At 42.9% G+C, this 26,819-nt stretch overlaps 1 protein-coding gene across 1 annotated transcript in view; it reads left to right on the top strand.

Annotated features, from left to right (window-relative positions):
- The window catches only part of nr3c2 (nuclear receptor subfamily 3, group C, member 2), a 70,683-nt gene extending 45,196 nt beyond the window's left edge, over positions 1–25,487 (top strand). The window contains exons 4-9 of the mRNA XM_076294350.1: positions 5,130–5,246; positions 7,136–7,453; positions 9,190–9,334; positions 12,462–12,592; positions 20,038–20,195; positions 21,030–25,487. Coding sequence (XP_076150465.1) covers positions 5,130–5,246; positions 7,136–7,453; positions 9,190–9,334; positions 12,462–12,592; positions 20,038–20,195; positions 21,030–21,185 — 1,025 coding nt within the window. The 3' untranslated portion in view covers positions 21,186–25,487. The remainder of the gene's footprint in view (positions 1–5,129; positions 5,247–7,135; positions 7,454–9,189; positions 9,335–12,461; positions 12,593–20,037; positions 20,196–21,029) is intronic.
- The last annotated feature ends 1,332 nt before the right edge of the window (positions 25,488–26,819 follow it).

Raw genomic sequence — 26,819 nt, 5'->3', positions numbered from 1 at the left:
ACTCAGTAGAGTTTGCTTGACCACTCAGTACAATTTGTTACAGGCTTGATCACTCAGTACAGTTTGATACATCAGGCTCGATCACTCAGTACAGTTCGGTACAGGCTTGACCACTCAATATAGTTTTTTACAGGCTCGATCATTCAGTATAGTTTGTTACAGGCTGGACCACTCAGTAGAGTTCGGTACAGGCTCAATCACTCAGTACAGTTCGGTACAGGCTTGACCACTCAGTATAGTTTGTTACAGGCTTGACCACACAAAATAGTTCGCTTGACTACTCAGTATAGTTTGGTACAGGCTTGACCACTCAGTATAGTTCGGTACAGGCTTGACCACTCAGTATAGTTCGGTACAGGCTTGACCACTCAGTATAGTTCGGTAAAGGCTTGACCACTCAGTATAGTTCAGAACAGGCTTGACCACTCAGTATACTTCGGTACAGGCTCGACCACTCAGGGTGCTCTGTGGTGTACAGCTCTTGCACTAGCTTTTTAATGTGTGTGTTTTTTAATACACCAACTTGTAGTAAGACTTACAGTAATGCATGAAGCATAAACAACATGAAAGCTTGCCGCTGATGACATTCACACTTTATTCACAATAAAATCATACCTATGCATTACGGTTAACTATAGCATTTACCACACATACACATACACACGCACACACAGACACACACACACACACACACACAGCTGTGACTGTGGAGGGTTCCAGACTGCTCCGGTGCAGCTCCTCTGGTGTAGATGGATTCCATATGGACTGCACAACTCACTTTATTATTCACACATCAACAATGCTCCGTCATGTTGTTAGCTTTAATACTGAGTGTCAGTCATACGGTGTGTGTGTGTGTGTGTGTGTGCGTGCGTGCGTGCGTGTGCGTGTGTGTGTGTGTGTGTGTGTGTGTGTGTGATTTTAATACTCATTGTTTACAGGCTTCTATTGAACTTGGAGGCCAGTTTCAGCGATGGCTCAGGCTTGTTATAGCAGTGGGCTGTTTGCAGTAATGTGGCCAGGGCATGGTAACTGTAATACAGATGGGAATCAGTCCCGTTCCAGCATGCCGCTAGCAAAAGTCATCTGAGGACACTATCCTTCACAACTTAAAATGTGATTGGATAGCCCCTGTGCCAATCAGAAACTGTATCTGATGTTAGAACCACCCACTTCCAAACTGGTAGAGACACATGGGTTCTATGATGTGAAGTGTAGGCAGGCAGAGGTTCAGCAACATAATTAAAGACTGAGTTACTGTATTCTCTTTGAGAAAAAGGATTCAACAGTAGACAGGCCACAAATCTGACCCGAGGATATTGCTAAGCACCCAATTAGTTACCAACAATTCCCCTTCTAAAACAAAATTACACTTATTCCAGCTATCAGACTTAATCAGGCCTCATTAAAAAGAATGGGACCACAATAACCTCAGCAGTACCTTTCACTAGGTTCTGGTTCTGGCTTGTCTAGACAAACAGTGTCCCTGAGGGGTACTGCCACTTATGTAAGAGTCAGGTAGGGTCATCTGTGTTGTGGGCAGAGCGTAGCCCCAGATGACCCTCTGCTACTTTGCCTGGTCTGTGCAGAGGCTTCTGCTTTAGGTATCTCCCATCTCTTCCCCTATCCTGCCTCACACCTTTGTTCTTTGACATAAATGCAAAAAGGGCTTGAGTGCTCAGAGGATACACCTTTTGTGTTCACGCAAATGCAGTGGAGGCAGAACCAGGGCCAAGAGCAGCGGAGCATTGCTTCACCGCCGAATCATTTTGAACTCGTATCCAGAATAAGGATACTTAAAAAAGTTTTGGTGTAGCCAAATGTTGCTGGTAGATTACCTGTATTTATTTCAAAACCTTTTATTTTACTGTAAGACGTGTGAGGCTTTGCACCTTTGCTTCTCATAGCAGTTTTAAGAAAGAATGTGGAGCTTTCTGACTAGTGAGAATGTTTTTGTTGCCCAATGTGAAGGGCTGTTTTCATAGTAATAGTCTGATGAGTAGTATAATAACATTAGATAATACTTCTGATTAGAGAGCTAAGAAACTTTTGTATTGCACTCAGTGAGGGAAAGCCAGTAGCCTAGTTGAATTTTTGTATTATGATATGAATGATTGAACATGGATGGATGTGCTGGATCAGTGAAAAACTGCAAATAAAATAACAGCACTTTGTTGTAGAAAAGTTGTAGACAATTTTCTCTGTCTTTTATGGAACTACATGATGATCATCACATTTGCATGCCGGTGCACAAAAGCCTGCGCTCAGTCACACATGCATTTCACTCAAATGTACACAAGCACTAAAAATAGAATTCTTTGACTAACTGTCGATGCCTCTGTGTCCCCTTTTTGAAAGTGGTAATTGAGGAGCTCATCATGGCCGCCTCGAAAACAGCAGTTATTATGCAGCGCTCAGGGAACTATGTGCTGAATGAATGTGACGTGTGTGGTTTGGAGACATAGCCCTGTGCTGACTCACACACCCCACGGCGTGTCTCCTCTCTCGTGTACTGTCACTGTCATTATGGTTCTGCTGTTGTTGTTTTTTTGCCGTATGCTAATGCTAGCACCCCATGGACCTATGCACTTTTGCCTCTCTATGTGTGAATCTAGGGCAGAAACCTGAGAGCGCTTTTCCTCGAAACTGGATGCAAGTCATGTTGCCTGGCTAATGTTTCTTCATCAGCTGTTGCAGATCATTTTAAAAGACCTCTGGTTTGGTCTTTTTCATAAACTTTCAATATGTGTTGTTAGGGTATACATGGAGTGCCTGAAGGGTTTATGCAAGACACAGTTCTGAAAGATACCCTTCCCTGACTGTCTACTCAGCCTTGCAGAGGATCTCTTTTGAGGTCAGGAGTTTGGTGGTGACGTAGTATGCTAAAAGAGGCAATAGAATTTCATCCAGGAACCCCCTGTCTCCTTATTGACATATGTTGGTGAAATGGAGCATTGCTCTGTTGAAACACGATCTCAAGAAAATGCTATTCAGTCGAGTACACTGTTAAATGCTTGGAAATGCCTTCTTTTCAATAGTCCATTCACAAGCATCATCTTGCATCATTAGCATATCTTTGAGTGTCACAGGAGCAGATCAGTAATGAAAACAGCCCACATCAGGCCTACATCTCTGAGTTTCTGGGTTGCGTCTTTGTCTCAGATTAAGCTCTTAAGCTAATGAGAGGGAAGCACTGAGAGTAAACATGATTCTGTTTTTGAGTGGATTAGAGCTCCCAGTATAGATGTTTTTTTATGGTATTGGCAGTCCAGGGGTTGAAAAGGGAGGGGGGTTGCACAGGTGTCAAGAGCAGTGAGTGTTTTCATCTTCATAGAACTCTGACCTGATGCTGCTCATGCCAGAGCACATGCATACATAGAGCTCACAGGTCACACGTACAGTGCAGTGCATACAGAGCTGAGGAAACAGAAATCAGCTCAGAAGCACTGACAGCTATAAATCTAACAAAACACCCCATAACTAAATACTTATAACTTATGAGGTAGATCCGTGTTTGTTCATGCTGGAGGTACAGTATAAGGTCCCTTTGACAATGATTAACAGAACCTGTGGGAAGAAGCAGGACAGAGCACAGCTGGAGTTGCTTGTGGCTTCCCCCAGAATTCAGGTATAAAAGGAGAAGGAAATAAAGTGAGAGAAAGAGAGAGGGAGAGAGAGAGAGAAAGTGTGTGTGTGTGTGTGTGTGTGTGTGTGTGTGTGTGTGTGTGTGTGTGTGTGTGTGTGTGTGTGTGTGTGTGTGTGAATACGAGCGTGAGCATGCTTGTATGATTTCCTGTGTTGCAGTTTACTGTTTTTTAGAGCAGGAAAAATGGGCTTATGTAAGGGCCATGTGATTTAGCCAGAAATAGTGGCAGAGCTACAGCTGCTCTTGCTCCTCCTGTAGTTTCTTGGCTTGAGCAGCAAGCAGACAGACTCACTGAGCATTTTGCTTTCCTCTCCTCTAGGAACTGCTCCAGTGTGTGTGTGTCCTGTATGTGTGTTTGTTCTTCCACGCATGTCTGTCTAGGTACAGGTTTTATACACACCGACACCTCACACATCTAGCTCCTTATGTGCCCTTTGTGTGGCTCCTGGGGCTTTACCCATCAAAACGACTGATGGTTCTACACTTCAGTAAATATTGCATTTCTTCAAAGAAAAAAGGCAGTGACTTAGAGATGTGGCAAAACATGCAGCAATACAGATGTACAGAGATATGTAAAATCCTGGGAGGAACTGTAGTATACAGATGTGGGAAAAGCAGTGGTAAAATAAATGCTAATTCTACACACAAAATGTTTTCAAGAACCAGAAGTTTATAGACAAAAGTCCCTCTTCCACTGTATGAGCGAGATATATGAGGCTTAATCAAATAGGATATTTTATTAGATGTATATAGAGATGTAAATACAGAAATGTGTATGTTAGACTGATAGACAGAGAAGTGAAGTGAGAGGAACAGTGCTTGGATGAGTCCCTGTGGCTCAAAGGCCTGGACTAGAGTGTGTGGGCGGAGAGAAGGAGAGAGAGAGCGAGAGAGCGAGAGAGAGAGAGAGAGAGGCAGTGGAGCGGAATGAGAGTCTGATATGTGAGCTGATTGGGCTAGCTGTGGGCTAAGCAGGGGGACGAGAACGCCCAGCATTCTCAGGCTGTTACCCTCACTGTCATCACAGTCCTAGCCAAGACCTGCACACACACACACACATGCAAACACACACACACACACACACACACACACACACACACACACACACACACACACACAAACACAGAGACACACAGAGGAGCTATCCAGCCAAGGCAGTTCTACAGAAAGCCTTTCCACTCTGTCCTTAAGATTCCTACTGGTGATGAAGCTAATAGTTTAGTGTGCGCGCATGCTCAACATGATACATGTAACAATGGTCTGGTTCCTTGGTTCTCTGAGGGAGCGTTGGACTATTTCACAAAGTGAGCTAACAATACAGAAAGGTCTATAAATAACAACATGATGTTTTAGTAAAATGAGAATGATGACAGAGTACCTATTGAACAATGGCACGTGTGCTGCATGAGGCCTCGTGGGTTTCGTTATATTACTGTCAATGTGCACATGACTGTATTGAACTGAGTTTAATGTCTTTTTACAGGCCAGCACAACTACCTATGTGCCGGGAGGAATGACTGCATCATAGACAAGATCAGACGGAAAAACTGTCCAGCATGTCGGGTACGGAAGTGTTTGCAAGCAGGAATGAACCTCGGAGGTAAATATAAGTACTGTGCATTATAAAATGAAGCATAATTTCCATAGCAGCATGCAAACTATTGAGATTATGATGACAGAGCAGATAGTTGTGGCTGTGTTGTCATTGACAGAGACACTCTTGTGTTGTCACAGAGACACAGTTGTTGTTGTTGTCCTCATGAATGCTCTGGTAGGTTTCTATCTGACATAAAGCCAGTTGTACACAACACATTTGGCCAACCATGACTTAGACAAGCAGCAGTGCTGGATCTGTCTCAAGTCTGTCTGGCTGAATTCATAAAGCCCACCTGCCTTTGTGTCACCTGAGCTGAATACACTACATGCTGGAGCAGACTTATTGAGGAGTTACCAAGGTTACTGGCATTCCACTCAATATTGTAAGGACCCATGCGGCTCTGTGAGTGAGATATCGTCCAGAGTCCAGTTGTACTGTAAAACAGTCTACTTGGGAGTCATCTATTATAGGGGTCAGCAAATTTGTGAATGAAAATTTCCCAACCTCCAATCTGGCCTATCAGTGATCTTTCTCTCTCTTCTCAGCGTCACTCACTCCTCCTCTCTCTGCCTACATTATCTTTTTATCTTTGTTTTTCCCTGCTCATGTATTTTGTGATTCCAAGGTATTGAAGTCTAAGGTCAAAACACATGATTATACCACCTGTCAGATAAAAGTCCCTTTTTGTGGCAACAGAGTAGGCCAAGACTCAGTGAACATTAACTGTGAATGCTAAAGGTGGAAACAACACTAGTAGTGGAGGCATCGGTGTAAGCAGCATATTTATTATCATGGCTGATGTTCATCAGTCAGCTGTGCCCAGCAGGTCAAAGACCCGATTCCATCTGAGTTTAGTGCCACTCTGCCACCCCCATCCAATGCTAACTTCCTCAGCATTGGGTGAGGGGGAGGAGTTTCTTCAAAGTCTGATTCATCCACCCCAAATTTCCCTGAAATGACTTTCAACTTCCAAACAACTGGAGCCTAAAATGGGATTATTAGTCAGGATTTCCCGCCAGCAACTGGTCACAGCATGGCACTTCCCGAGATGGGGATAGCCAGCCATTCAACTCACTCATAGACAACACTAGCCCTGTGTTGTTATCAATCCACACAATTGTCAAAATCTTACTGTAATATATTTCATAAAACTCCCCCCTTCCAAAAAAGTAATGAAAAAGTCAAGTGTATAATTTAACACAGTACCTATACTATCGATTTAAACTAATATACATGTTAGCATGTTATGACAGTCAAATCTGTGGCGATATCCCCACCATCTCATATTAATTTAAAATAAATGAAATCTAAAAAGATTTAACCGAATGTTTTGAAGAAAATATATTACATACCCAAACTGTTTTTTTCTGTTCGGTTTCGGTTTAATCACATTAGGTGTAGCATCCTCATCTGGATTAGAATCACTGTACGTGGTCTCATCACCAGTCAAATCTAGTGTGGTCCATTGAGAAAATAATAAACTAGAAAGGATTTGATAGGAATCTGTAAATGTGAAAACATGTTATTGTTATGCTCTCCCTTCCTAGCCTTCTGCTGTATGCACTTGATTTTGGACTTACTATACACCACATGCTGCCTTTGAAAGCTTCACCGACTGAACCATGGTTGTGTGTGTATTAAGTATGAACTAGCATGCAGAGTTTTACAATAATAATAATAATAATAATAATAATAATAATAATAATAATAATAATAGAAATAATAGGTAGTAATAAGTTGCAATACATTTAGCACAATTGACACAATTAAAACAACCAGAAGTCAAACTTAATAGAATGGTTTAACAACTCAGTCTTTTTCTTCCCCTGGGCAGTAGCTCCTATTTGTAAAGAGTTTGACCAGAACATTTTTTCCCCTCCATCTCTCCTCAGCTCGAAAGTCCAAGAAGCTAGGCAAGCTGAAGAGTGTGAGTGAGGAGTCACCACTGCAGAACTCGAAGGACGGAGGCCATTACCTGTCCTCGGAAAAGGAGCTGAGCGCCGTGACTGAGCTGGTTCCTCACAGTCCGGTCGTGGCCTCCTACCTGTCCCCCTCCGTCTGCAGCGTGCTGGAGCTCATCGAGCCCGAGGAGGTGTACGCCGGATACGACAACACACAGCCCGACACCTCCGACCACCTGCTCACCAGCCTCAATCGTCTTGCAGGCAAACAGATGGTCCGCATGGTCAAGTGGGCCAAAGTATTACCAGGTATTACCAATCGTAAATACTTTCCCACCCTAAGATCCTGGGCAACACTTTTTTTCCATAACTGTTTTAGTTATTGCCTGGCTTAGAGCTTATCTTTGAACCAAAGTCCCATAAGTAGCGTTCGACCACATCTCACATCCAACAGTCTATTTTCATAGTCACTTTTGTACTGTAGTTTAGTGAAAGTGTTTTTTTTTTCTCTTCTATTGGAGAGAGTTGGAGCTGCTGCAAAGAAACTGTTTTGTTTTGGTCGGCATTTTTCTGGTGGTTTTATCACAAGTCTATGTCTTAAATCAATATAATTTACTCCACTTATCAGAACTTATCTCTAAGTGAGCCTGCCATGCGCTCAGGGAAGTGTGATTTGTCATTTTATTGACATTTACTGAGGCTTGTTCATTACACAGGTGGCCTAGAACATTAATGTGGAACTAATATGGGATTTGGGTTTCTTTTTTGCCTGTTAAAGAACACAATGACAGAGAGACAATTGCATTAAATGTTCATATACATCACTTAGAATGATCCTGTAAAGATCCTAAACTTACAATTTGAGACATCCTACTCTGCAATCAGGTTGCTCCTATGTGCCCCTCCATTTGCTGGATTGCAAATATTTGATATGGAGGTGTCTGCTTGCCACATCCGGATATATATAAATAGACAGGGGCGGTCGGGAGGTCAGAGTGACCCTCCCTGACTTTGAGAGGAGAAACCCATTGCCGTGAGTTTACATCTGCAGGGCTCTGGGCATCTTACAAGGCAAATATCTATGGATCTGAACTTTTTCAACTGAAGTGATGCCCAAACCCTTAGTTGAGTTGAGTGTTGTTTCATGCTGAGGAATGTCTGCACTGAATATACTCCTTCAAACCAGTAGGCAAAACACTGTTAAATAACAAAACAACTGAAGGTAAGTACAGAAATAATTTAGCATACTTATACTGTACAGTGGTATATTGTTCAGTTCATTAAGCTGGCTCTGTCAGTAGCATACAGTTTAAGGGTCTGCTTCCACATGTCTAGCACTGTAATTGCCAGAAATTAGTTCCTGTCCACATTTTGCATTAAGCTTACAGTGTTGCAGGTCATGCTTCTCCACAGTTGCAATGACATACACAAATGAAGCCTGTGCAGGAGCCTGTGATAAGTTCCGTGTGTGTCCTTGTTTGACCTATTGTATAGCATGTGGAAGCATTCTCTGAATGAGCATTTGGCAAGATTCTGCTAAGTGATATTTATGGAGCGGCCTACTGAACGGTACAGTGAATGGAAACCTTGGGGGATTCGAGTAACACAGATTCTGGTTAATATGCTGCAATAGTTTATCATGTCTTAACAAACACTGGCTTGTAGATCAGACACCAAAACATACACTCTCACACACACAAGCTTTTACCCTTCCATGTGTGCCAAAACAAATATGTACATAAACACAAAGTACATTCTTGGTCTCCCATCCAATATCACACATTCATACAGAAATAAACACACTGTCATGCACATTTTCATACATTTTCCACATTACTATTGCGCTTGTTTTATTTGACATTGATCACTTATTACCCTTACAATAGACCTATGTCCTGGTCAGAGCTCTCTTGATTTCTCAGACGAGTATTCACCACTCATATTTTGTGTGTGTGTGTGTGTGTGTGTGTGTGTGTGTGTGTGTGTGTGTGTGTGTGTGTGTGTCATGTGTCTATCTTCTGTCTATCTGTTTGTTTTCTGTACAGGATTCCGCTCGCTGCCCATTGAGGACCAAATCACTCTGATTCAGTACTCCTGGATGTGTCTGTCCTCCTTTGCACTCAGCTGGAGGTCCTACAAACACACCAACGCACAGATGCTCTTCTTTGCCCCAGACCTCGTCTTCAACGAGTAAGTAGCCAGTCGTCTGCAGAGACAGGCTCATTGTCAGGTTGTATTGTAGAAATGAAATTGGAAAATAATGGCGCTGTAGTTATTTTGTGTGTGCATACCAAGAGCTGTTTTAGAGGGGAAGGTGAAGTGAAGAGACACGGTTTGTTTCAGCAATGTCGTAGGAGTGCTCACAAATGTGCTGTATCTGTTTGTGGATGTGGGGGAAAGAAATGCTCCTGTATTTGAATTGTTTTCTCATTTTTTTCGGTTTGGAAATAGATCTCATATATGGATCAAATGTTACATTGCTAGTTGTGTTTAATTGCAAGTGGCTTATTGTTTGTCTCCTGCCCTCCATTTCTTGTCCATGTCAAAGCATTCCCTCTCAGCAACACTGATAGAAGCAAAGAGTGGGGTCAATGGGCCGCATGATTCATTTGAATAGACATGAGCGAAAAGGGTCACGATGGAGAATTAGACAGAAGGGGGGGGGGGGGGGGGGGCGCACTGAAGAGAGAGCAGACTTGGAGCTTGTGAAAGGAAGAGCGGCAGAGACAGAGGGAGACTGCAGCTCAGCCCAATCTCACCCTTCTCAGTGCTAATGGATAAGCAGAGCGAGCACAGTGACCCCCACAGGACACACCAGGCACTGCAGGCCTGGCCAGACAGTAAACAGAGGAGGAATAATAATTATCACTGGCTGACCAGTGTAATAACTGCAGTAAAAATAGTCTAACAAAACAGATTTTTACATGTAAGGTGTAGCTACATTGTTAAACTACATTTACAGGTGAAATTTGTATAAATTCACTTAGTAACAGTCATGTGTTATAGAGCAAACTCAAGTACACTGCAGTAATCAGATATAATTTCACCTAGATCTGTGCAAGTGCTAGTGCAAGTGCATGAGATCTGTTGTGCATGACAGGCATGCGCAGACACAACCTCAAGTGTGGACACACACAGACCCTCCCACACATGTGCATGCTGTTCTAGAGGCCAGAAGTGAATGATGAGCATTCCTGCCTCATCTCAGACATGTGTCTGAAGCTCCACTCCAAACGCTCGCTGTTTGCTCATGTGACAAGATTTATTGCTGACCTGGATACTCCGCAAGCTTCCACAGACATCACCAAGCTTCACATGCAACAGAGCCCAGTCCCTTAGCCAGCAGCCCTGTCCTTACTTTAGGACTCGGTGAAACAACAGGTCTTACTCCACTTGCATGTCATCAAAACACCATAGAACAGTTTGTATACCAGGATTATGCTAAATACAACACACATCCCACACACTCCACATAACATAGAAATATGATAATATGCTAAATACAATACACACTCCACATAACATAGAAATATGATAATATGCTAAATACAATACACACTCCACATAACATAGAAATATGATAATATGCTAAATACAATACACACTCCACATAACATAGAAATATGATAATATGCTAAATACAATACACACTGCAAATATTAACATGGAAATATTATGCAAGAATGGATTGACATTCAGTTGTAGTTCATTCATAGTCCTTTGTTTTGCCTGTATGAGGCAGCATCTTGGATTTCCAGTGAAGTACTTGGGGGCAGTTTAATGCTGGAGCTGCTATGGTTACCGCAAAAGTCTACCTCTGAAACTAGTCAGATAGGGGCTGGCTGGTAGGCATGAGCAGGGCCAGTGAATCATCCTCTCAGAGGATACAGTGGAAATGTAAACATCCATAATGGATTCATGGCTTTTTTTTACCAGGCGGATAAGGTGGCGGTGGTGCCAGAGGAAGCACATCTTGGATGTTTTACACCTGCATGTGAATCTCAGCAGCCTCCTGGATACTACATTCTCAGTCATGTAGTGCACCACTGTCCACCAATGGAGAACATGCTCACAGTTCTGTTGAGGAAGTGCTCTATCTGCCCCAACAGAGCTCTCATATGCTGCTGATTATTATATATATTATCTTAATGTTAGATTTGGTAGTTGGTTTAACAGCTTGTGTTCTCTTAAAAATGGAAGCATATATTGATTGAAAACAGAGGATGCCAACATGTCCGAGGTAAGCCCAGAGCAGTGCAAACTACACCAAAGCAAGCAGCTCTCAGACAGGAGAAGAGAGTGCCAGCAGCACAGTGCATGGCAGACTGGAAAAGCTCCACTCTTCTGAAAGGCATGCAGGCACAGTGCACAGCACCAGCGTGCAGCATGCTTCACCAGTTTCACAGTCACAACCACACGTTTGTATCACTTCATTCAGTACTGTTGGCAGAATCCCTCTCCATAGCAACCAGGAGACTGTATAAGGAAGTCATGGTCAGTGTGTCTCTGTGTGGCTGTGTGCGTGTGAAGCACACAATGGTAAAAGCTTTTATTAACTGTAGTTCGCAAGAATCTGAAAAGTTGATCCTGTTAGATAATCCACTATTTTGACAATTGGTGAGATGGCCCTTCTGCCTCTGTACTGCTCTGGTTTGGCCAAAGAGACAGTGCTGGCTGAGGTGCAGCGAGAATTCTTTCAGATGGAAAAATACCTCAACTTTGGCTGTCAGATACCAGCAGACTGACAGATACTGTAAGTGGAGAGAGGAAAGGAGGAGAGTCTGATCGATAGCGAGTCTAGCAAAACTGCAGCGAGACAGACAGACAGACAGAGAAACAGACAAAAGAAGAGATAAGCTAGGAGCTAGGGTGTATGGCCAACGGTCAGATAGACATTAGGAGAGGTAGACATAGTTTGATTGAGACAGGGAGAAACTTAACAACTCTCACTGCATCTCCCAGCTCTTTAGTTAGGCTGTGCAGACACCTTTCCTGACTCTCACACATCCTGAGGGAGCAAAAGAGGAAGAAAGAATCACACAGTACAACTACCAGTGCATTCAAATGGTAAAACTGATATCTTTCCCAGACTATGGCACATCGCAATGGCAACCAGAGGTGCAGCTAGCCCCTCTCTCAGTAGAAGAGTAAAGTAATTCATAGCATTCAGTGATTGGAAATTTAGAATTAGGTCACAGAACCTTTTGAAATACTGTTTTTTTTTGTTCTCTTGACTCTCTCGCTCTCCTTCCCTCTGCATCTCTTTCTTTCTGTCTTTCTTTCTTTTTGCTCTTCTCTCCCTCCCTCTCTCCTCCAGGGAGCGCATGCAGCAGTCAGCCATGTATGATCTGTGTGTGGGCATGAAGCAGGTGAGCCAGGAGTTTGTGCGGCTACAGCTCACCTATGAGGAATTCCTGGCCATGAAGGTTCTACTGCTTCTCAGCACAGGTACAGTATGCACAGTGTGTGTGTGTGTGTGTGTGTGTGTGTGTGTGTGTGTGTGTGTGTGAGAGAGAGAGAGAGAGAGACAGAGAAAAATCCTATGAATATGAGTGATATATTTTCCCATACTTTACTTGTGGAAATCTGTCATGTATGAGGCTTTGTCAGTGTTTGGGGTTTACGAGTCAACCTTAGGAAATTTGATGGTAATTTGAATTTTGATCAGATGTATTCCATCTTAGGCTAACCTGAGGGTGAAAAGTGCCTAGTTGCTCTAAGGTAGGTTTTAGATAAAGATTACAGAGTTTGAGCTCTCGCAGGAGGACTGGTTTTACCACTCCTCACTTTGTCATACATAAAATGGAGGGGCAAGATGCCTGTACATACAGGAAATCAGCATAAGTACATAGAACAGAAGAAGCTCAAACCCTATGTCTGTAAAGTATGTAGAATTGTTGGGATTTGTTTTACTGAATGATTTAGAAATTATTTCTAACTATTCTACTATACTCCAAAGAGGAATCTAATATCACTCATTTCACTGCAGGTAGTTTAACTGTGGTTTAACTGTGTGTATGTGTGTGTGTGTGTGTGTGTGTGTGATTTCTTGAGCGTCCTACCAATGGGATCAGAAGTCCGTGTACTACCACTGCCGTGGCCCACTGGTTAGCACTCTGGACTTGTAACCAGAAGGTTGCCGGTTCGAACCCCGACCAGTGGGCTGCGGCTGAAGTGCCCTTGAGCAAGGCACCTAACCCCTTACTGCTCCCCGAGCGCCGCCATTGTAGCAGGCAGCTCACTGCGCCGGGATTAGTGTGTGCTTCACCTCACTGTGTGTTCACTGTGTGCTGTTTGTGTTTCACTAATTCACCGATTCGGTTAAATGCAGAGACCAAATTTCCCTCACAGGATCAAAAAAGTATATATACTTACTTACTAAGTTTGGTTTTGATACATGAAAGGGTGGCTGAGATATGAGCTCACTTCCTGTGTGGCGGCTTCACTGTTGATTGCGATTGGCTGTGACAGCCAAAGGCTTTCAAAAATAAATATGCAATTGGATAACTTTTGTTAGGCTTGGTCTGAAGATCATGTTGGTCAAGTTCAGTGTCAGTTGGACAGAGTTTGAACTTTTGAATCCAATATGGCGGAAAATCCATCATGGCGGAAATTGACGTCATAGGACGTCATAGGCTTGGTCCAAGGATTCCTACTTTACCTCATTTTTGAAGATCGGGAATACGGGTCAAACATGTGTGACGTGTGAACGCGCGTCCAACTTTGACCTGTTGGTGACGCTAAAGCGCTCGAGGTGCCAACATGAAACTTGGCAAAATTCATCATGGGACTATCCCCAATCAATGTCCCCAATAAACCAAATTTCACAACTTTTTACCAGACGGTTGCCATTGACTCCAATGGTAGAATAATAATAGGAAAAAAAAACATAGAAACACAATGGGTGCCCCCTGCTGCTTGGCCCCCAATAATACATTTAATTTGTATAGCGCTTTTCAAGACACTCAAAGATGCTGAAGATGAGACAAAGCACGTGATTGGAAACTCCTGGTGGATGTCAGAAGGCAACAGCATGTTCTACAGTTTATTGTTGTGACTGCTTTGAGACCAGACATGGTGTTGTATTCTGAGCATGGGTATAAGTCTACTTTATTGAGCAAACTATTCGTTTTGAAGATGTGATGGAGGAAGGAAGAAGTTAAGATATGCAGAAGTAAGGGAACTTGGCTGACAGGCACTCACGAGACCAATGGAGACAGTTGTGGCTTTGCAAAGTCAGCCACAACATTTCTGTTGTATTTTGGTTTTCGAGGGCAGTCACTGAAAGGCAATGCAAGCCAAAGGTGTTCACAGAGTACTTGGGGTCATGTTGTAACCTGAACTGACTGAGATTTTTAATTCTTAAAATCGTGTCATTGTGTTTTTGGAGCGGTAGTTGTTGGTGCCTGCGTCAAGGGCTTTCGTTTTGGCTGGTTATGTTGCTGATCGGATCATAAACGGCAACATCAATAAAGTGGAATGACCAAAGAATTTGTTGTTATTTGTTGATGCATGTTTTCTGGTTATGTTGCTGATCGGATCATAAACAGCCAACGTAACGAAGAGGAATGACTAAAGAATGTATTGGTAGAGAAGAAAACCCATCATGACTGTGGAGGGGGGTGGGTATGGGACTTACGCATACACTGGAGGTGTTGTGGGACTAATTCAAGGAAATACAGATAAAGGAAGGACCCTGCTTGATAACTCTATTGAAATGCTCACAAAGCTCCTTGTTAGTGCCGCTTTTTGTGCACAAAGGGCTGCTTTGTTGGTGATTTTGGTTTTGTGCTTTGGTTCTTTGCTTGGGCATTCAGGCTACTGGCAGCGTGTATGGTGCCATGAAGGAACGCCATTACAGATCCTGGGTACAACATGGGATGCGTTTGCAATTGCTACCAGTCAACCATGACTAGACAGTATTCTGGACATGAATTTTGAAGTAGTTTAGGTATGCAGGCATTGTACAACAGGGGCCCCATATCCAGTATTCACAGAATCATCACATATCCAGTTCATAACAACAATTAAATTAGATATAGTCACCTACAAATGAAACAGAGGGCACTTGTTTTATTGAGCAGGTCTTGCATAGAAGCCATAATAAGACCATATCTGTGTATTATTTGAAATTTTAGGCTATAGTATGTTCATTTTTTCTTCACACAGGATGTTAGTGTGCCGTGGGACATTTTAAGTGTCAAAAGTGTGCCGTGGCACACTGCAGTATGTAATTATTTTCACAACAACTCTGTAATGTTTTTTTTAAAATGCACACACATACAAATGCACACACTAATACTATGTTCATGGTATCTGTCCAAAGCGACATAGTATATAAACACTACAATAGTTTAAATTAAGTTGAAAAGCTTACATTAGTGCATAATAATAACACACACACACGCTCACACACACACACACACACACAAACACACACACACACACACACAAACACACACACACACACACACACACACACACACACACACACACACACACACACACACACACACACACACAAACAAACAGTATTGTCGGGATTAAAATCTTTATGAAAGTAGGGCAAAGTTTAGAAGTATTGTTTTTGAGTACAGATGAGATCCCAGTCTGCTACTGCAACTTCTTACACCCTTATCCACTGGCGCCCAGCCAAACAGTCCTGCTGCACTCAATAAAGGCCAGTCCAACAGGAGGCAAACCGCCAAAAGGCAGTGTGTTCCTTCTGCTGCTCTCAAACATGCTTCTCAAGGAGGAGAAGGAGGAGGAGGAGGAGAGAGGGACTTCCTATGAAGGAAATAGTCTGGCAAGATTGAAAGAAAAGATCAAATACATATAGACGTTGAGGATTGAAATAGAACAGACATGACATTTGTTGTAACTTTCTGTCAAGTTGCATAAAATATGCTGTACATTGTGTCCCATCTGACTTTCAAACCAACCTAAGACTTTTGCAAGCACATTGATGTACTTGACCTCCATAGGTGCTCATGCTGAAGGCAGCTTCAAGTACATTCAAATTGTGATAGCGCACTATATTTTTTAAAGGATTTGATGTTTAAACACACAGGGCCATTGATTAGATTAAATCTATTTTGTTTCTCAAAATGCCATACTAATTGTATAATTTTTTGCTTAGATTCTTTCACCGTGGTGCTCTTGTTGTTCTTCTGTAATTGGAATGTTAGGTTTTTGTCAAAGTCAAAGCTTTTATTTCTGTGAACCTAGGCAGTTAAGCACTTGACACATGTGTGCCTTGATCTTATCTCTCAGAGTTGTGTTCTTTTTAAATGACAGCTTGTGTGAACATGTAGATTTAAGAGTGGTGCTGTATTCCAGTACTGAACTGCTTTTGATTGTTGTTTTTATTAGTGTGTGTGTGTGTGTGTGTGTGTGTGTGTGTGTGTGTGTGTGTGTGTGTGTGTGTGTGTGTGTGTGTGTGTGTGCGTGCGTGTATGTGTGTGTATGTGTGTGTGTGTGTGTGTGTGTGTTTGTGTGAAAGATGGAGAGATAAAGATAAGCACAGGTACAGGAAACATAATTTTGTCCGTACTGTATGTATATTTGGGAACCAGATAGCGGCCATCTGTGGTCCTGACCTCGCGGACTAGGGTAGGATCTGTTGAAGTTCCTAGTCGCCTTTGACCTTGGCTAAAATGTCACCCTGGGCCTTAATACTCGCCTGCGAATTGGAGGCTGTGACCTCTCTAAAAATCGTTCTGCCCTCACTGTTCTAGTATAAGTATAAGTATATACTCTTTTGATCCCGTGAGGGAAATTTGGTCTCTGCATTTATCCCAATCTGTGAATTAGTGAAACACACTCAGCACACAGTGAACACAGTGAGGTGAAGCACACACTAATCCCGGCGCAGTGAGCTGCCTGCAACAACAGCGGCGCTCAGGGATCAGTGAAGGGTTAGGCGCCTTGCTCAAGGGCACTTCAGCCGTGCCTACTGGTTGGGGTTCGAACCGGCAACCCTCCGGCTACAAGTCCGAAGCGCTAACCAGTAGGCCACGGGTGCCCCCACGGCTGTTCTGGCTTTTCTCTTTTAACACTCACCCCTTGGTCGTATTTTGCCACACATCATTTTGTTTGACAGCTCCCCCATATTTGGGCATGCCTGAGTGATGCCTATAGAACTTGATTTACACCTTTTCAGATAAGGAAAAGATGAGAAGGTATGAAAAATGTCCTTTAAACCCTGACACCCCATTTTTTTATGTGCTTAATGTGTCAAAACACCACAGTCACACTTGAACCATAGATTGAAGTTTGTGTTTGTGAATATTGTGACTTATCAATGACACTGTAAATGTAAAATTCATAAAGCACATTTTACATAAACATATAACCTATGTCCCATAAAGTAAAGTGTAAAGTAAAAAAAAAAACATTAATCTGCAGTTCAGAAGAAACAGACTTCATGTAATCATGGAAAGGTCAGTGGGTCACAGTGATGCTCTGTGGTGATGTTGTGGTCATGGCTCGTACACACTGGTCACATTACACATGCGCGTTTACTTGTGGTTTGCCATTCCGTGTACGTATATTCAACAAATGCTAAAAGACAGGAGCACATGGTGATCCCTCCTCACGGGTGTCCACAGGCCCCGACTGAGGGGCCCCTCTCCTCTCTCCATCAGGAACAAAGGGAGAAGAGAGCTGTTTGCTCCCTGACATGACAGCCATTACGGAGGCGTAATCAGGCCAGTTTCCATCCAGCAGGCTCCTAAATGCCAGCCCTGCGGCTAATGAGGCCTATGTGGGTCAGTAGAAGAGCAGAAGAAAGGAGCGGGGGAGGGAGCGAGCGCAGGCGAGGGGTTTAGCACATTCCCGCTGAACACACAAGAGGGAACAAGCAGAATCACCTGCCCCCCTCCCCCTCCCCTGTCCCTCCGCCACAGCACCTCACCTGCCTGCACACTGCACTGACACAATATTTATAAGTGCGATCCTGACATATGCCTTGCACTAGACCAAAGTTTCTTGTGTAGAAGCTGAAAAAGCAAATCTCTAGTAGTAATCCCCCCCCACCCCATGCCTCTTTTGAGAGGTTGTTCATGAGTAGGACAGTCTGCTCCATCAGGCCGTGTCATCTCTGCCCTGTGTCTCTGAGCTGATTGGAATAGAAACACAGGGTGACAGGATGGTGACAGAGCACCAAATGACAACACCTCTAGCTGTTTCAGTTTCCAACCAACAATAACAAGCAGCCTGTCAGTCCAGTATAAGATGTAAGCAAGGCAAGCAGAATAATGTCTGTGAATGATTCATTTTTCCGTTGAATTTACACAAGAGGTAACACCATCTGTGCTATACTAATAATTGAAAGAAACTGTTGAACATGTACACCTTAGGGGTGTGCGGTTTAGTCAACTCTTCCTCAGAGACAGTCATATTAGAGTTGCGGTTTAGTCAACTCTTCCTCAGAGACAGTCATATTAGAGTTGCAGTTTAGTCCAACTCTTCCTCAGACACAGTCATATTAGAGTTGCAGTTTCAAAAGCAGGGATTGCAGTCAGGGTCAGGGATAAACAGCCAATGGCCAGACTGGCATTGAGGAGCCCCACCCCCCATATATCTCAATCATGTCTTCGCATACTCTGGGCTCCAATCGGCTGCTGTGGCTTCACTGGGAAATCATTTGTATTGTCTGGTTCTGTGGCTCTGATTGTGCAGTTGTACTACAAATGGCCCGAGGGCTTTTTTCACTCGCTTGCTGTACGGATAAATCCTAAAACAAGTTTAACTTCCATTTGTCTTTGCTTGCAATGTTTTAACCATTAGAGTAATCTGATTCACTGAGTTTGAAAAGCATAATAATTCAGAATGTTTCTGGCTGTGCTCTATGTGTAAGGCTCACCCTCCAGAGAAAGATGGAGCAGAGCAACCTCTCTCTTCCTGCCTCTTCTCCCCCTCTCTCCCTGTCCCTCTTCAGGGTGCCTGACTTCAGGGTGCTCAGATCTCATTGTACAAACATCTCTGAGTTTTCATTAGGCTGCTTTTCAGTGAAACCCCTGACACTATTGTCACTGCAGGAACTGCACCTTCATCACACCATTTCTAAAACAAGGATGACAGTCAGACAATAGGTGGCTGTCACAAGTCAGTGGTGCCACAGAGCACGTTGTCATGGTATCACCCTGTCATATTTGATTATAGACAGATTAAACATTATGGTTATACAAAATATATCAAAGTGTAAAGTTCTCTGTCTTACAAAACTGTGTTAAAGAAAGTATGTTTGTACCACTTGAGAAAAGAACCCTGCTGAAAAAAACAGCTAGAAACCAGCTTATGCTAGTAGCTGGTTTTAGCTGGTCTTTGCTGGTTTTCTTCCAGCTCTTGCTGGTCTTTGCTGGTGTAGCTGGTTGGACCACCAGCTGGATATGCTGGCGTGACCATCTGAGGAAGCTAGTCATGCTGGTGTGACCAGCCTGTCTTGTGGGATACAGCTGGTGCAAGATATACTTAGATGGTCATGCTGGTGACCAGCCTGTCAAGCTGGTCATGCTGGTTTGCTAGAGTGACCAACATAAGCTGGCATGGCCAGTTAAACCAGCACTATAGACCAGCAACACCAGCTAAAATGACCAGCTTGAGGTGGTACGACAAGCAAAACCAGCTGAATTACCATCATAAGCTGGGAAAACCAGCTGAAGGTATGTTTTCGCAAGAGTTTTGCTGGTCTAGCAGGTCAACCATCATAGGGTGGTAAAACAAGCTGGTCAACCAGCAATCCAGCTTTAGCTGGTCAGGCTGTTTTTTTCAGCAGGGAAGCGTAGGCCACTGAGCATGACCAATAACAGGTAGTCTGGCCTGTGCTGGATGTGTTGTATCTCTCTGATGGCCCTGTGCTGATGGCCCTGTGCTTGCTCTTGTTTGAACAGTTCCTAAAGATGGCCTGAAGAACCAGGCAGCGTTTGAGGAGATGAGGGTGAACTACATCAAGGAGATGAGACGGGCCGTGGGCAAAGCCACCAACAACTCGGGCCAGACATGGCAGCGCTTCTTTCAACTGACCAAGCTTCTGGATGCTATGCATGATGTAAGTTGTACATCCACTATTTGCTCTCACAATATGCATATCTTCATGCCCCAGTGGTTCAGGATCATGCAGAGATGTACAAAGGCACGGGTCATTCTATAAACAGAGATTTTGGGATGGTTATTGTTTCACATTTTGATTCACATTCAGTTTCCACGAGAACAACTAGTTACCCTTAACCAGAAACTGCATGTCAGTCAGGAAAATATGCTTCAAGTCATGCAATAATAGTTATCTAGTTGAATGTGTAGGATGTTGGCTTTTTAAAATGATGTAGGCAGCTGTGAGGTAGCTCCAGTCCAGATGAAGGCCTGCTGTGCTGCAGAGTCCAGTGGGTGAGGGCAGGCGGTGACCAGTGCCCTGGGGGTTGCTGCTGACAGTCAGTGGCTCCCCCCAGTGGCCCTGTGCTGCCGCATGTCTTACAGTAGGTGATCGCCTCGCCCGTCTAGGATTCCTATTTCAGCCCTTCCTGTCCTACTACACTCTATGGTCCGGAAGATGTCTGTCAGGTCTATGGTTGATTTGAGTTGGGATTTCATGGTTCCTTATAGCTGTCAGTGGAGCTCAGTACATCATCTTCCCTGAATACGTTTGTTTGCCCCATATTTGGGTCCAAATGTATTTGAATGTATAATACATGAATTCTTCTGATTTACACAGCGTAATGAGTATGTGTAAGAGATACAGTGTTTATTTTGTTGTTATTAATAGTATTTATTTTTACATTAAAATGTTTAGATTTGTCTTTGAAAGATTCAGCCTGACATTAGCATAAAGTGTGCATTTTGCTTTAAAAATGTAGTTATTGACAGTTGAAGTGTTTGTGTCCCGTAGCTCGTGGGGAGTCTTCTGGACTTCTGCTTTTACACGTTCCGGGAGTCCCACGCTCTGAAGGTGGAGTTTCCTGAGATGCTGGTGGAGATCATCAGTGATCAGATACCAAAGGTGGAGTCGGGCCTCACACACACACTCTTCTTTCATAAGAAGTGACACAGTGGACCCAGCGCATTAGGCCAAGAGGCCAGTGAGCGGGAGGAAGGAGAGAACCCCTGGACACCGGGAAACCACCGGCAGGTTGTTGAGACGTGAACAGAAAAATACTGGGAGCCTTACACGTGAGGGAGGCTTATGTCAAAGACAGATCTTCAGCAGGTCCTAGGATTGCTTTTGACCATTCACTGGCCACGTAAAGAGGGACAAGAGACCATGTGAGGTGGTGTCAAAAATGACACGATTTGGACAATGTGTATTTTCTTGAAGTGTTCTTTATTCTCAAAGCCGTGACAGCGTGCTCCTCGTTGCCCCAAAGACAATTATGACAATTTTTTTTCTATGGATATAAAGCCATGCGTTTCTTTGGTCAAGCTATAGGGCAAATTCACTAACCCATTCATACACATATATACATGCACACATACACACGCACGTGCACAAGCAGACACACAAACAAACACACGCACACACGCATGCACGCGCGCGCACACACACACACACACACACACACACACACACACACACACACACACACACACACACACACACACACACACACACACACACACACAAAACCCAGATATACTGCAGCTGATTATTGTGGCTTTTCTGTAACACAGTTTGCGTGTTTTGTTTTACCATTCCTTGTGAACAGGAAAAAGCAGATTCATCAAACGGATAGATGATGCGGCCTTTACATACAATACAGTAGGACACATGCTAGAGATTTGGAAAGGAAACAAGGCAATTTCAACATGCTCCAAGGGCTAGGACATCAAAAGAGTGTCTAATTGGTGTTTTTAAATGCAAACGGTAACTACACACACTCAAATTGCAACCATTGCATAACAATCAAAACCTACTCAGATATGCAAAACATATAATTATTTAAATGAAGTTAAGACTTTTTATGAATAAAAGCAGTTGTCTTTGGTATGTGAGAGGGTTGTAAAAGTTGAATTTGTGTCTTTTGATACTAACAAAATGAAGCTTAATGATGGGCATACATACCCTAAATAATTTTGTAAGAACCTGTTAGGTATACTGGCACTTCATCAGACATGAGGCACTTAGTCTTTTCAGAATGCCTGCATTAGCGACGATATCTGGCAGTAGCATCCAAAAAGACATTCCAGAGACTACTGTAAGTACTATGAAATAGCCCCATGATTACTGCCAAACGGCAGTTCACACACTGAACAAATGTTAATAGCCACAAGAGGCTTAATAGCCGTGTTCAGCATAGAAGAGATGGCTGTTACAGTAGGCCCAACCTACAGTATTTACTCCTGCAGATGAGGGGAATGCCTTGATTCTTGATTCTTGGCAAATGTTTGGCAAACCCCCCAAAAATGTGCACATGATTTACAAATAGAAAAACAGCCCCTTTGTTGAAATCTCCGCCTAAATACTGGATAAAATAGTGTTTTCTATGTGTGTGGAATAGTTTTTTTCATATATATATATATATAAACAAAAACAAGACAAGAAAAATACACAGTCTAAGATCTTGGACTCCATTTTATATTAAAGGTGCTTCTTTTCATAAAACCAAGCAGATTTAACACATTTTAACAGTAGCTGCACATGTACAGATACAGGTAATACAAAGCTTAGAAATCATATACTTTCTTCATACTGGAAACAATTGTTTGTTTTTTTTCAAAGAGCTAATGCTTGATACAACAGTAGTCTGCTTCAGAGCTTTCCGCATACAGTACATACATCTGGTACACACTATTTGCTTCTGATGATTTTTGTGGTTTCCAAATTTTGTGCAGAAAAGGTTTGGATTTAATTGAATTACTCCGCTCCCCCGACATCTACATTTCTTAATACGTCTGGGCCAACTGTCAAGAGTAAATGCTATCTGGAGAAACGCATTCAGATGTGTGCAATGTTTGAAACCCATAGGAAATCCCACAGGTTCTCTCCCAGCCACAAGTGCAACAGGAGATGCAGCAGAGTGGAATGGGTGGTCAATCTTAGTGTGTGTGTGTGTGTGTGTGTGTGTGTGTGTGTGTGTGTGTGTGTGTGTGTGTGTGTGTGTGTGTGTGTTTTTTCCACCAGTCCTTTCTTCTCCTCTTGCTTTCTGTGTAAAAGCTATGTTGATCCCCTTCTCCAGAGGGCATTGTTGGGTTTTCACAAGGAGAGGATTTAGGCTTTCGACTGAAGTAAGATTTGCACAGGGGATGTTAATGTGATAATTGAGACATTAAGTAGACAGGAGCTGTCTGGGATAAGAAATGTCTGAGAAATAGAGAGAATGAGAGAGAGAGTGCAAGAGAGAGAGAGAGATAATGAGTTCAGTAACCTACCCTGTGGTATGTAAATCACTGGTTCTTGCAGTAGGTGTTACATAGGTGGCACAAAACAGCAGACAGGCCTTGGGTAACGGGATGTTGCCACGCACCCTTTCTCTGTCTACACCCTGCTGTATGCTTTTTGTGAAGGAAAGGAAAACTATAAGCTGTAAGGATTTTTGTTTTTCATCTTTGTTTTTCCTTTTCCCTGTCTATTTTGATAAATATATGTAAATCAGACTCACAAAAGGTTCATAGGCTGTATGGGAAAGTATTTTTTGAAAGAATTATATTTTGCTGGAAAACAATATATTAGTACTTTGTCTAAAAAGATACAACAAAAGTCTATGAGATTTTTTTTGTAAAGTGATAATGTTTATGCATGCTTTTTGACCAGATGTTTACAGTGTATTTAAGAAGGGAAATCCGTGCCTTTTTACTCTCCCATGAAAGGTTACCATTTTACAGTATCTGTTGTAAATAAATGAGTCCCAGTTTCGCGTTGTGATGGAGATTTCTACTTTTGATCCATCTGTGGTTGGAACACTAGTCCCATGTGTTTGTATGTCTGGCCTGTTCTCCTGCTATGTTGTGGTTTTAGAGCAAAACCTGTAAGAGAATGAATGAGAGAACTCACAGAGAGAGAGAGAGAGAGAGAGAAAGAAAGAGAGAAATGAATGTACTTAACATGGAGAGAAAGAAACACTATAACATGAATGTTAGATTCATAAAGCGTTTTGTCTCCTTTTTGTTTGTTTAAAAATAATGTGAATTTTAAAGAATTTTTCTTAGTAATATGGTTTTGTACATTTTTTTGTTTGTTTTCTTTTAAGTGTCAACACAACCTAAGTACAATAGGAAATCATTGAAAGCTAATTACTATTCTATTGCATAGATCCCACCCACTGGATGCACATGGATAGGTAGTTGTGGTTTATTTCATTTACTAATCCCTTGATAAACAGTTTTATTTATTTAACATTGCAAATTTCACCCAGGACACATCCACACGCCTTAGGGACAGGAACAGGGTGGACTACGTGCTTGGCTTTTGTTATACGCGACCTACACAGACATTGAAAAACATCACAAACAAAATAGAAGACATACGAGCAGAGGCTGGTTATGTGAAGTGTAGCAGACGGTGCGATGATTACACATTGTACTCAGCACCCACTGTACAGCACCACAACTACCAGTCTTGCAGTATTGCAGCAGGAACTCGCATGAATCCCAAGCTGATCCCGGATCAGGAAATCAAGTGAAGAAAGTAGCTGAATCTCTCAATGTGCTTACAGATAGGTCTCTCAGAACCCTACCAGAAAGCACTGTACCGTTAAAGATGGTTGCTTTGATGTCTCGATAAGTTGATTCCCATAGGAGCAAACTTGTTGGAGTATTTGTAAAAGGCAGGTCTGTCAGCAAATGACTGCAGAACCTCATGCTTCTGTACATTGTTTAACCAGCTATTACACTGTATCGCTCCTCTATACTGCTGTGGTATAGCAACACTATGCATTTGTATCGACTACCGCAGAGACGGGGCTTCTGCAGAGCTGCAAGGTAAACCCAGACTTCAGTAGGTAGCTTTTCAATCAGTATTTTGCAACTGAAATGAGCTCTGCTCTTCTTCATGGGCAGGAGTCTTCTTTTTTTTTCAAACTGCCCCTAATGTGTCTTTCTGGTTTGTGTTGTTGTTTTTACCATCATACTTGTTCAAACTGATCTTGTGTAAAGCAACAAAGCCATATCTCCTAGTGTGACGCAAGATGCATTTCCTGTTTCCTCACAAAATAACAGCTATGAAAATCAGAAATGTTTTTAATCCAATGCTTTGTACAATACTTGTCAGCAACTATCAACAAAGATCATCAATATTCTTGTTCATGACTTTAAGGCAAAATTCGCAACTAGTTCCTCCAAACTGTATATCTTGATGCAGATATTGCCATAACTGTGTTTGCAAAAATATCAAGGGATTCCAATAAACCCCCTAACTCACACATGGTGATGTGTGCCTTTATTGTGATTGTGATGCTCTTATGCAATGACACCGTCAGAGTGAATCATGACCACAGGACACACTGATGACATGGTGACATGGAGGAAAAGAGGGAATATGAAGAAGATCAAGCAGTAGACAACCCACATGCAACAAAACCATCAAGCAAAAATGATGAATCAACAGTTTTTTTTTTAAATAACTATGAAAAATTTGAGAAAATGAGAAAATGTTTCTAAGGATGAAAAAGAAGGACAGAGTGAAAGTGACAACGAGGGAAAAAAGCTACTCCATTAACCTCATTAAGAGGCTGAATTTGAAAACCAGCCCAGCTGCCAGACTGTAAGTGCAGACAGTATTACTTTTGCTCTTTTGCGCAAATCCACAGCCCGCTCCAAATCTTCTCTCAGACTGCCAGACAAATACAATCTATTGGATCAGGCAGATTTCAGGGCCAGGCTGGCACACATGGCTGCCTCCACGCCCCACTTTCCCTCCCAGCGCAGCCTGTTGGAGTTCTCATTTCTCTAGTTTGTTTTTCTCTTACTCTCACTCAGTCTCCAAGCCTTCACTCTCTCTGCCTCGTTCTCGTAGCTGACTTACAGTCACTTTTTAATCTTTCAACTACGTTCCGTTCCCCTGGTGCATTCATCCTCAACATGAACAGTAATGCTATTTGCTTCAGGTTCCAATCATATGCACATGCTTGCGCACCGCGAGGCTTCCAGATAAAACAGAATCTCTTTAGGATAAGAGAGTGTCTATCACAGAGGATGTCCACAAGTGCTGGAACCAGAGGGAGATAGAAGAGAGAGAAATGTAGAAAGCATGAGGAAGGGGAGGGTGCAAGACAGAAGAGATCATCCATCAACACTAACCTCGTCTCTAAGGGGAAGTTAAAGCGTGTGAGATGGGGGTTGGGAGCGGCAGCTGAGAGAGTAAACCCATCTCATTAGATCTAGCTCATTTGATTATGTAAGCAACTGATGCCCCGACGCCCAGCCTATTTTTGGCTGGCCCCCCTCCCGCGTCGCACTCAATCCCAGGCTCCATTAGTTACTGTCGGTCTGACTGCACGGTCATAATCATTATGTAACCTGGGTAAGAGCCGCAGACAGCAAGCCTCTCCAGCCGCCTGGATGTGCTTTATACCCTAATTAAACAAAGGCAGTCCAAGTATTTACATGTCACATCAGTGACTGCCATGTGAAAGATCTGAGGAGTGAGAGGGTCAGAGCCAAGACCATAGGTATTTGGCCGCAGCACAAAGCTCCATAATAATCCACTGCAGAAGGTGGAGTGACCAAAGCCTCTGTCGTTTACAAC

This window comes from Alosa pseudoharengus, unplaced genomic scaffold (assembly GCF_046254945.1).
Source record: "Alosa pseudoharengus isolate Yale_2024_CS ecotype anadromous, Long Island Sound unplaced genomic scaffold, YU_APseudo_1.1 YU_APseudo_1.1_scf_2, whole genome shotgun sequence".
Lineage (NCBI taxonomy): Eukaryota > Metazoa > Chordata > Actinopteri > Clupeiformes > Clupeidae > Alosa > Alosa pseudoharengus.
Note: the sequence above shows the minus strand (reverse complement) of the source record. Positions and strands in the feature narration are given on the sequence as shown.